At 44.5% G+C, this 11325-nt stretch overlaps 3 protein-coding genes across 4 annotated transcripts in view; 1 reads left to right on the forward strand and 2 right to left on the reverse strand.

Annotated features, from left to right (window-relative positions):
• Positions 1-531: 531 nt before the first annotated feature.
• Positions 532-5161, reverse strand: hsp90aa1.2 (heat shock protein 90, alpha (cytosolic), class A member 1, tandem duplicate 2). The gene is made up of 11 exons (XM_029002422.1): positions 4962-5161; positions 4044-4193; positions 3562-3928; positions 3323-3456; positions 2847-3170; positions 2601-2766; positions 2311-2501; positions 1839-1986; positions 1494-1762; positions 1043-1376; positions 532-950 (listed from the first exon to the last, which is right to left on the reverse strand). The coding sequence occupies exons 2-11, from the start codon at positions 4191-4193 to the stop codon at positions 841-843; spliced, it is 2193 nt and encodes a 730-aa protein (XP_028858255.1). The 5' UTR covers positions 4962-5161; the 3' UTR covers positions 532-840.
• Positions 5162-5358: 197 nt separating this feature from the next.
• Positions 5359-9282, reverse strand: hsp90aa1.1 (heat shock protein 90, alpha (cytosolic), class A member 1, tandem duplicate 1). Its single transcript, XM_029002423.1, has 11 exons — positions 9118-9282; positions 8479-8631; positions 7998-8364; positions 7781-7914; positions 7401-7700; positions 7098-7263; positions 6799-6989; positions 6571-6718; positions 6216-6484; positions 5781-6114; positions 5359-5680 (listed from the first exon to the last, which is right to left on the reverse strand). Exons 2-11 carry the CDS (start codon positions 8629-8631, stop codon positions 5571-5573), a joined length of 2172 nt encoding a protein of 723 aa, XP_028858256.1. The 5' UTR covers positions 9118-9282; the 3' UTR covers positions 5359-5570.
• A 1192-nt stretch (positions 9283-10474) lies between these two features.
• The window catches only part of wdr20b (WD repeat domain 20b), a 5336-nt gene continuing 4485 nt past the window's right edge, over positions 10475-11325 (forward strand). For both annotated transcript variants that reach the window (XM_029002622.1, XM_029002624.1), the window contains exon 1: positions 10475-10756. In XM_029002622.1, coding sequence (XP_028858455.1) covers positions 10505-10756 — 252 coding nt within the window. In that variant the 5' untranslated portion in view covers positions 10475-10504. The remainder of the gene's footprint in view (positions 10757-11325) is intronic.

Raw genomic sequence — 11325 nt, forward strand, 5'->3', positions numbered from 1 at the left:
CGAATGCAGGTGCTCGTCTTGGTTCTAGAAGCCTAGTGTGTAAAACACTCGCCTGTGAACCAGAAGACCCGGGTTCAAATCCCACTTACTACCATTGTGTCCCTGAGCAAGACACTTAACCCCGAGTGTCTCCAGGGAGACTGTCCCTGTAAATACTGATTGCAAGTCGCTCTGGATATGAGCGTCTGATAAATTCTGTAAATGTCACCTTGCACGTAGACGCAAGTGTCATGCTGACATCATTTCACACGGACTGAAATGCATGAAAATAAATATATATATATATATATATACACACACACACTCTTAAGTCTGTCCCGGCCATCATTAACTATCAAAATGAGGGTGTATTTAAATACAGGATTGTAAGCTGCTGACGGAGGGCGCCCCCTGCCGTTCCTACTAGCACTCACTCATAACTTGACTGTCGTTTTAAGAGGTCTCTGGTGCCGTAATTATTTGTTCGTGCTCATGTTCTCTCATGTTAAGGTGAGCTTTCAAAATACCAAACAGATCTCTGGCAGGCAGCAATTTACATGACCACGTTTCAGTTTATTTAAGGGGTCCCAACTTTGCATGTTACAGTATCAATTGAACAAGATCTGTACAATAAAAATCACAAAACACTGGAATGTAAATAAATAGAAAAAAAAGTGCATATACAAATAAAAAAAATAAAACAAAAGAAACAGGGAACAAAGGAATGAATTTTAACCTGGGTTGGGAGCAGTTCAACTTTGTCAAAATTATAGACTGGTGCTGGGACGCCGCAAGATCAGAACATCACATCCTATTAAACACCGAAGCAGGAATGCCATGTGAACTGGCTGAACGCAGGCTTTAATCGACTTCCTCCATCCTAGATGCATCGTCGTCTCCTTCCAAGGGCGGCATGTCCTCGACGGGGGCAGCACTAGGCTCCTCTGTAGACAGGTCATCCTCATCAATACCTACACAGAGCGCAAAAAAAAAAAAAAAAAGGTCACTCATTTTTTTTTAAGCAAAACGTGTATGTTTGTGTGATTGCCGAAGATAAACGCACCAAGGCCGAGCTTGATCATCCTGTAGATGCGGTTCGAGTGCGTCTGAGGGTCGTCCAGTGTGAAGCCAGAGGACAGCAGGGCCGTCTCAAACAGCAGAATGACCAGATCTTTCACAGACTTGTCATTTTTGTCCGTTTCTGCCTTCTGCCTGAGGGTCTCGATAATGGGGTGGTCGGGGTTGACCTCCAGGTGCTTCTTAGCTGCCATGTAGCCCATTGTGGAGTTGTCCCTAAGAGCCTGGGCTTTCATGATCCTCTCCATATTGGCTGTCCAGCCATAGGTGCTGGTAACTATGCAGCAAGGCGAGGACACGAGACGGTTTGAAACAGTGACCTGTTAAAAGTAATAATAATAAAAATAAATAAATAATAAAAAAAGAACATTTTATTTAGAGGTTGGCGTAGGGAAAATGAATATTACGGACAAGCCCATAGACATCTCAGTTCTCACCTTCTCCACCTTCTTCTCCAAGATGTCTTTCATGATCTTGCACAGGTTTTCAAACTGAGACTTCTTCTCTTCCTGTCTCTTCTTCTCCTCTTCATCTTCAGGAAGCTCTAGACCCTCCTTGGTAACAGATACAAGGTTCTTGCCCTCGAACTCCTTCAGCTGCTGGACACAGTATTCATCAATTGGCTCAATCATGTAGATGACCTCCAGACCAGCTTTGCGAAGGCGCTCCACAAAGGCAGAGTTGGCAACCTGATCTTTGGTTTCACCTGTAAAACAAATAAGAAATCAATGCAATGCTACATAATTTACACATAAATATGCAATATTTAAAAACACTCATACCAGTGATGTAGTAAATGTGCTTCTGGTTCTCCTTCATGCGGGTTACATAGTCTTTGAGTGAGACCATCTCATCCCCTGAGGCTGAAGTGTAATAGCGGAGAAGCTCAGAAAGCTTCTTGCGGTTCTGAGAGTCCTCATGGATGCCCAGCTTTAAAAATATATATATATATATATATATTATTTGGCAATCGCTTCTTCATCCGTTTACTATATTGTGAAGACTTGCCGGGAGTTTGGCCCGATAAGCAGTAAAGCAGATTAGAAGGTTTAGGGGTGACTGAGGCAGAGGGACAGGTGGCAGTTTTGAAGGGCGAGGCGAAAGAGGGTCAAAGAGCTCAGAAGAAAAGCTAAGCACTGCTTACTCGACCAAACAGCCGGCACTTTACTCAGAGCGATGCCCAAAGACAGTTGTTACGGCCTCTTTAGCCAGTAAATGAGAGTGACTACGTTAAATACGGACACTAAAACACACCTTGATGTTCTTGGAGAACTGCTCATAGTACTTCTTGTAGTTGTCCTTGTCCTCAGAGAGTTCAGTGAAGAGCTCCAGGCACTTCTTGACCAGGTTCTTGCGGATCACCTTCAGGATCTTGCTCTGCTGCAGCATCTCCCTGGAGATGTTCAGCGGGAGATCCTCAGAGTCCACAACTCCCTTGATGAAATCTGACGGAAAGAGAACGAGAGAGACCGTCATTTAGTTGCTAGACTACACCAGATGTTGACATTAACAGCCACAAGCATACACACGTCCAATAAACTTACTGAGGTACTCCGGAATGAGCTCTTCACAGTTGTCCATAATGAAGACTCTGCGTACATACAACTTGATGTTGTTCTTCTTTTTCTTGTTCTCAAAGAGGTCAAAGGGAGCTCGGCGGGGCACAAAAAGCAGTGCGCGGAACTCAAGTTGTCCCTCAACTGAGAAATGCTGTAAGAAAAGACATAACATAAGAAAAATTGACATTTTTAAACATAAGGCAACGTGAATCAAGCAATAAATGATCTTACTTTGACTGCCAGGTGGTCTTCCCAGTCATTTGTAAGACTCTTGTAAAACTCGCCATACTCCTCATTGGTAATGTCGTCAGGGTTACGGGTCCAGAGGGGCTTGGTCTTGTTGAGCTCCTCCTGGTCAATATACTTCTCCTTTATTTTCTTCTTCTTCTTTTTCTTGTCACAGCTCTTGTCATCGTGGTCCTCGTCGTCTGAGCCCACATCCTCAATCTCGGGCTTGTCCTCATCCTTCTCGCCTTCCTGTTCTCCATCCTTCTCCTTTTCTTTCTCCTCCTCTGCCTCATCATCACTCACCTCCTTATCACGCTCTTTCTCCACCTTAACAATGTAATCAAATGAACATTATTCCCATATTTAAAAGGTATATGTTATGAGACTACTGATTATTCTAGACCATTGCCTATTTGGATTTTATCCAACCAAACACACAAGCGCACTTTATTTCCATTAAACAAAGAATCAACACTTACGTAAAGAGTAATAGGATAGCCGATGAACTGAGAATGCTTCTTCACAATCTCCTTGACCCGCCGTTCCTCAATGTACTCGGTTTGGTCCTCCTTCAAGTGCAGGATCACCTTGGTGCCACGGCCAATTGGTTCAGCTATGAGAACAATTTGAATGGTTATTTAATATGAATAATGTTCAAATAGGTTCATTTTCATAAAACAGCACAGTATCAGAAATAGAACACCAGAGACACTCTTACATGAATCAAGTTTCACTGTGAAGGAGCCACCAGCAGAAGACTCCCAGGCGTATTGCTCATCATCATTGTGTTTGGTGATGACGGTCACTTTCTCGGCCACCAAGTAGGCAGAGTAGAATCCCACGCCGAACTGGCCGATCATGGAGATGTCCGCTCCGGCCTGGAGAGCCTCCATGAAGGCTTTGGTGCCAGACTTGGCAATGGTGCCCAAGTTGTTGATGAGATCAGCCTTGGTCATGCCAATGCCGGTGTCGATCAGGGTCAGGGAGCGCTCTTCTTTATTGGGAATGATTTCAATCTTCAGGTCTTTTCCAGCATCTAACTTGGTGGGGTCAGTAAGGCTTTCATAACGAATTTTATCCAATGCCTATTGGGGGAAGGTCATGCAACAATTAAAAGAATAAAAATGCTTTTGAGTTGTATCACGATTGAAAATGTAAGTGGTGTCATTACAATTGAGTATATTACATTATATTACGTACATCTGAGGAGTTTGAGATTAGCTCCCTAAGGAAGATCTCTTTGTTGGAGTAGAAGGTGTTAATAATCAGAGACATCAACTGAGCGATCTCTGCCTGAAAGGCAAAGGTCTCTGCCTCCTCTTCCATGGGCTGGTCGTGTGCTTCCGGCATCTAGACAGGGGTACACAATTACTTTGATACGTTTCAAATTAAATTATTACTTTAACGCTGCATATACAAGACGCCAATTCGTATCAGTTTTTTTTTTGCATTTATGAGACAACTAAAGCATGCAAATGACTAAGTTCTACTAAGATGCATCAAAAAGGGTAAACGACATGGAAGACTCGCACCACCTACTGGCTCGCCCCGTTAACTGCAGCCTTCTAGAAACTACTAGTCGCTTCCACGCGAGTCATCGCGAAGCCAGAATTTCCCATCCCGCCTTGCGGGGGGATACCGTTTATATGAACAAGACGGCGACAGAACCACATCCTCCTTTCCCGCCATCCTTGCCCTAAGTCATAAAAAGACTGCCAGGCACGACATTTAACACACAACGCGTGTCTCTCCGTGCTGGAGAATCCAACCTGCCGCCATCTGCCACTCGGGGTAATCTCCTCCGAACCACACTGCCATTTCCTCCCATTTGACATCAAACTCGATATGCATTAATTCCGCTTTTCGATGCGGTTTTCCCCCAACCGACCACAGGTCCAAGACGACCGTCGTTACACTGTCCGTGGTGTCGCCGTACTAAATACGTACGTTTATACATCCACGCGAAATATTTGGTTGCAGATGCTTATCCAATAAACGTTGTAGGTAGTCATGCACCCATGCTCCCCGTCCAGTGAAATATATTACATGACAACTCGGACGTCTGAACTTAATTAATAAAACGCGTCGAAATGGGTTTTTGTTGTTGTGTGTTTTTACCTTTACTCCTTCTGTAAGGCGCCACCAAAGAGCATGGAACGTCACACCGTGCGCGAACCGCAGCCACCGAGCGACGCAGGAGGAAGGGCTTGCGGCCGCTTTTATATTCCCCGCAAGGACTGTTCGAGAAGCCAAAGCTTCCAGAAACGTCTGGAATCTTCTCGGCGCGCTCGTTCGTTCCGTGGAGCCTTGCACACGCGTGACGTCGCGCCGTCAGTCGCGCCGTGGCCACGCCCCCCAACCAGTCCGAACGTGGGGGGCGTTCCCGGGGGCGTGGTCGGCGGAGCGCGCGTCCGCCCCCACGCTCCCACACGCATGTGAGAATGTTCTCGTTATTTTGGTACGGCAAGAAATAAACGTTTTCAACGATTTCAGAGAGCACGCGAAACAAAGAACATCGTGTTATAAAATATTTTTATTACAAACTTGTTGTTTATACAAAATCTTTAAATAAAAAAGCGTCTGTGGACTTAATACTGTAAAACACAATATTTTTTTCTGGACGAACTGCAGATGATGAAATTAACAGAACTTCCAGTGTCTTCCAGTGAAAAGTAGTTGTTACCAAATATGAAAGTATTATGGTGCATAAAAAAATGTTTGCAACTCTTAATCCACTTCCTCCATTCGGGAAGTGTCATCATCGCCCTCCAGAACAGGCATGTCTTCTTCACTGGGCTGAATAATGTCTTCCACAGTAGAGTCGTCATCATCAATACCTGAGCAAGAAGGGGGGAAAAAAAAAAAAAAAAAACACAAATTAGAAAAACTTCTGCTGTTGCTTTGTGCACAGCTCTTTAAAAAAAGCTTGCAACTTACCAAGACCCAGCTTGATCATCCTATAAATGCGGTTTGCATGAGTCTGCGGATCTTCTAGTGTGAATCCAGAGGAAAGCAAGGCTGTCTCGAACAGTAGAATGACAAGATCTTTCACAGCTTTGTCGTTTTTATCAGCTTCTGCTTTCTCCCGGAGGGTCTCAACAATTGGGTGCAGAGGGTTGATCTCCAGGTGCTTCTTCGCCGTCATGTAGCCCATTGTGGAGTTATCTCGAAGAGCCTGGGACTTCATGATCCTTTCCATATTAGCAGTCCAGCCATATGTGCTGGTAACAATGCAGCAGGGGGAAGAAACAAGTCGGTTGGACACAACTACCTGGATGGATTAAATAGAGACAAACATTTAATATTAAAAGAAAGCTTTGAACATCTCATAAAACAGCTAGGCTCTTGCATCAAGAACTGATGAAGGCACACCTTCTCAATTTTCTTGTCCAGGATGTCCTTCATGACTTTGCACAGGTTTTCAAATTTTGTTTTAAGCTCTTCTTGCTTCTTCTTCTCATCTTCATCTTCAGGAAGTTCCAAGCCCTCCTTGGTTACAGAGACAAGGTTCTTGCCATCATACTCCTTCAACTGCTGCACACAGTATTCATCAATGGGCTCAATCATGTAGATGACTTCCAGGCCAGCCTTGCGGAGACGTTCCACAAAGGCTGAGTTTGCCACCTGCTCCTTTGTCTCACCTGCAGATATTATTAATAATGTTAAATATGGAATTTCTTCTGGAACTTCTAATATTGTTTAAAATAATAAACAGATCAGAACTCACCAGTGATATAGTAGATATGCTTCTGGTTCTCCTTCATGCGAGACACATAGTCCTTCAGAGACACCATTTCATCTGCAGAGCTGGAGGTGTAATAGCGCAGGAGCTCGGAGAGCTTCTTGCGATTCTGAGAGTCCTCATGGATGCCCAGCTAAAATGGTACAGGAATAGCCATGAGCAAAAAGTCCTTAAATAGCCTCTAAAGAATGTAGTTCAGAGCATGATGGAAACCTTGATGTTCTTGGAGAACTGCTCATAGTACTTCTTGTAGTTGTCCTTGTCCTCAGAGAGTTCAGTGAAGAGCTCCAGGCACTTCTTGACCAGGTTCTTGCGGATCACCTTCAGGATCTTGCTCTGCTGCAGCATCTCCCTGGAGATGTTCAGCGGGAGATCCTCAGAGTCCACAACTCCCTTGATGAAATCTGATGGTGAAAAGGAAACGTAGGCAAACACGTCCAGCAACTCTAGAACAACGTTGTGACAAGACTGGAAAGCTCTTGCCCGATGATGGACTTGCAAGGCCCACTTACTCAGATACTCCGGCATCAGCTCGTCACAGTTGTCCATGATGAAAACTCTGCGCACGTACAGCTTGATGTTGTTTCGCCTTTTCTTATTCTCAAAGAGGTCAAAGGCCGCCCTTCTCGGAACAAAGAGCAGAGCGCGGAACTCCAGCTGGCCCTCCACAGAAAAATGCTGTGGGGGACACATTAACACATTAAATTAGCTACAAAACATTAGCCAAATCATTCTAACATGCATCATTTATTGAGTTTCAATGAATGAGACGTGGACAAGATTATTACTATTTTAACAGCTAATGAAAGACTCACTTTAACTGCTAAGTGGTCCTCCCAGTCGTTGGTCAGACTCTTGTAGAACTCTCCATACTCTTCATTTGTGATATCATCAGGATTACGGGTCCAGATTGGTTTGGTCTTGTTCAGCTCCTGGACGTCAACATACTTCTCCTTCACCTTCTTCTTTCTTTTGTTCTTGTTTTCCTTAGCATCCTCATCCTCATCAGATCCCACGTCCTCGATTTTGGGCCTGTCTTTGTCTGCCGCAGCATCTACCTCTTCTTCTTTCACATCTTCGTCGAGGTCAACCTCCTTCTCCCTCTGTTTCTCAATCTTATTAATAATAAAAAAAAGAGAAATTGTAATAAAATGACTGACTCTAACTATAATGAATTTGTGCATTTGTGACTTACATAAAGTGTTATAGGATAGCCAATGAACTGTGAGTGTTTCTTCACAGTTTCTTTAACACGCTTCTCCTCAATGTATTCTGTCTGGTCTTCCTTAAGGTGGAGGATCACCTTGGTGCCACGGCCAATGGGCTCACCTGTTAATTCACCATGTTAGGGGTTAGGTTAGGCCTCCAGAGAAACACACAAATGTCTCGCGATTTAACCAGATTTTTCTTACCAACGTCAGTTTTGACAGTGAATGAGCCTCCAGCTGCTGACTCCCACACGTACTGCTCATCATCATTGTGTTTGGTGATGACGGTCACTTTCTCGGCCACCAAGTAGGCAGAGTAGAAACCCACACCGAACTGGCCGATCATGGAGATGTCCGCTCCGGCCTGGAGAGCCTCCATGAAGGCTTTGGTGCCGGACTTGGCAATGGTGCCCAAGTTGTTGATGAGATCAGCCTTGGTCATGCCAATGCCGGTATCGATCAGGGTCAGGGTGCGAGCATGTTCATCGGGGATGATGTCAATCTTCAGCTCCTTGCAAGATTCCAGTTTGCTGGGATCGGTTAAGCTCTCATATCTAATCTTGTCCAAGGCCTGTGATAACAAAACAATTACAAAAAGCATTTCTTTTCTGTTCAGATCTATTATTATCCCAAAAAGAAATACCGTAAGCATGATGTATCACAGTTTGCATTTACTCAAACTTACATCTGAAGAATTGGAGATAAGCTCTCTTAGGAAGATCTCTTTGTTTGAATAAAAGGTGTTGATGATCAGGGACATCAACTGGGCAATCTCAGCTTGGAATGCAAAGGTCTCCACTTCCTCCTCCATCACGTTTCCACTGGCGTTTTCCGGCATCTAAAAAATAAGGTGCCACGTTTTAGACATTCATTACCCACCTACCTGTTTTATTAAAAAAACATTCAGTTTATTTTCCAGAAGATCTCAGCAGGATTATGCAGCCAGAAACAGCTGAAGTTACCAGTTGGAGCACGTGGCACCAACTGGTTACTTGGCTGACCTGTCAATCAAGCCATATGGTTTGCGAAGGGCTTTAGTACCATGTGCCTTACACATGTTCATTTTCATCAGGTTAGGTTTCTAAGAATAAAAAGCAGGAAATTACACGTCGCCCACATCTAAGATGAAACATCTAAATACTAAAACATAAAAAAAACTTTTGTCCATATTTATTAAATCTTGAAACAAGAAGATAGTTGTACCTGTGAGGGCAGAACTTTGCTTGTTTAACCGTAGTATAGGATAAGGTAAAATATGTGCATGTACAAAATATGTCATCAAGAGCAGAGATTATTCCACTTTCAAGGTTGAAAAGCCTCTTACCTTTGCAATTTAAATCTGTGTTCTCTTGGGGTAAAAATCACACTGGCCTTTCTCGGGCTGTGCTCCCCTGTGCTGTGCCGTCGCGGAGAATCCCTTTCTGGCGAGCTAAAGGCCCGCTGCCGTCTTTTTATACTTGAGCCGCGTGCTTCTCGAAGCACCCATTCAGAGGGTTCTAGAAGGAATGCTCTCTACACTACTGGGGTCAGAAGGGGGGTGGGACGTAAGGGTGTCCAAGGGACACATCACACCTGTCCTTTTAGGGCTGCAGTATCACAGGGGTTGCCTGTCAATCGTGGCGAGAACCTTCTGAGCAGCGCAGGCACATGGGCCTGTCAGCTGCACAAAAGGCCTCGACGAACCCTGGCATCTGGTTAACATCCTCACACACGCTCACATGCAACAAAAGATAGGGGCCTACTGGTCAAAATGAATCCTTTAAAGCCCTGACATATGGTTGCACGCAGAGTTAAAGAAATGCACCCTGAGGGATGTTACTTAGCAATTCTGAAAATAAAATGTCATAAAAAAATAAAACATGTATTGAAAATATTGGACTTAGAAGTGCATGCTACAGGACCATACAGTCAATCTCTTCTTATCCTCCAAGTCACTAGAAATAGATAAACTACATACAGCACAAGTTAAATGAAAGCATACGCGTGTATTTACTGTATATTTTTTATGCAATTTTGTTATGATCTGAATCTGTATGTTGAGTAAATACGTGCATTTAACTTAATTATCCTTTCTCGTAATAAATATATATGAATACACGATGCGCGCGCAACCCGAAGGTGGCGCTGTGTTGTGACTATCAAAATCACGTTACGTAATCTTTCCAGAGACGAACTTAATAGAAATTAACAGTAAATTATTATTGCTATTTAAAAAAAAAATCATTTTATTTTGATGAATGATTAGGCGCAACTGTGAATTACACGAATATCGAACCTGGCATGTGAGGTCTAATGAACGTACCGGGTATATTAGCACCAACATGGCAGCACGACCGCTGTCGGGTTTTGCGTCTTTGACGGGAGAATTAGATTTGGCCGGCAGCTGTCTTTACACCGGTCTAACTTTAGGAACGGGGCAGATCATATAAAGCAACTGGTGTCGTGACCGCGAGGCAGCTCCGTCTGCAAAGTGGGCCCAACTCGTCCACGTCTCGCATTTGATTTCCTTAAAGGATCCGGGCTTGCCCGCCGTTTGTATTTGATTAAAACCGGTGCCACTTTTAATGCCGGCGGCCTTAAAAGTGTAGGAGCAAAAACAACGGGAAAGACCCAGCGGATGGAGGGGGTGTCCCACGTGACGCGACGCCCGCACTGCGCATGCTCGGCGGGTCAGACCCGGCCCCAGGGCAGGGGCGCCCGCGTTTTCCAAGATGGCGGCGGAGGGAGGAGGAGGGAAGGAGGCGAACGAAATTAAAACTCAGTTCACCACTCGGGAAGGCGCCTACAAACTCCTGGCCCACTCCGAATACAGCCGGCCAAACAGGGTGCCTTTCAACTCGCAGGGCTCGAACCCGGTGAAAGTTTCCTTCGTGAACGTCAACGACCAGTCCGGTAACGGCGACAGGATCTGTTTCAACGTCGGTCGAGAACTCTATTTTTACATCTACAAAGGCGTCCGAAAGGTAAGCGGGACCCCGCGTCGTCGTCGTGGTGCGTTTTTTGGGGTCAGTTTTGGTCGGATGTGACCTCGGTGTGACGTCTCCCCGGTGACTGCTGTATATTAGCTGTAAACAGAGCAGCTCTGACGGGGATGTTCTGCTTTTAGTTAATGCAATTAACACGCCAGTGACGCGGGCAGACACTGTAAAAAGCACCGACTGCTACAGATGACTGTAGGGATGATCTCTGATATTTTACATTAAAAAAAAAAAAAAAAACTACCCCCCCCTTTGGGCAGCGATCATATAATGGATCGTCTGAAAATTAGGGTGGTAGTAGCCTAGTGGGTAAGACACTCGCCTGTGAACCAGAAGACCCAGGTTCAAATCCCACTTACTGCCATTGTGTCCCTGAGCAAGACACTTAACCCTCAGTTGCTCCAGGGAGACTGTCCCTGTAAATACTGATAGTAAGTTGCTCTGGATAAAGGCGTCTGATAAATGCTGTAAATGTATGTAATGTGGAATATTGCATAAAAAAGTTATACATTTATATGCCACAATGTGAGGACTTAATATGTTCATTACACATT

The sequence above is a fragment of the Denticeps clupeoides genome, chromosome 14, assembly GCF_900700375.1.
Source record: "Denticeps clupeoides chromosome 14, fDenClu1.1, whole genome shotgun sequence".
Taxonomy (NCBI): Eukaryota; Metazoa; Chordata; class Actinopteri; order Clupeiformes; family Denticipitidae; genus Denticeps; species Denticeps clupeoides.

Coding starts and splice junctions, on each gene's coding strand:
- hsp90aa1.2 (XM_029002422.1), bottom strand. CDS start 4,193: ATGCCGGAAGCACACGACCAGCCCATGGAAGAGGAGGCAGAGACCTTT. Junction 2,502..2,600: donor GCTCATTCCGGAGTACCTCA/GTAAGTTTATTG, acceptor TCTTTCCGTCAG/ATTTCATCAAGGGAGTTGTG. Junction 1,763..1,838: donor GCACATTTACTACATCACTG/GTATGAGTGTTT, acceptor TTTGTTTTACAG/GTGAAACCAAAGATCAGGTT.
- hsp90aa1.1 (XM_029002423.1), bottom strand. CDS start 8,631: ATGCCGGAAAACGCCAGTGGAAACGTGATGGAGGAGGAAGTGGAGACC. Junction 7,264..7,400: donor AGGACCACTTAGCAGTTAAA/GTGAGTCTTTCA, acceptor TGTCCCCCACAG/CATTTTTCTGTGGAGGGCCA. Junction 6,115..6,215: donor TGGACAAGAAAATTGAGAAG/GTGTGCCTTCAT, acceptor TAATCCATCCAG/GTAGTTGTGTCCAACCGACT.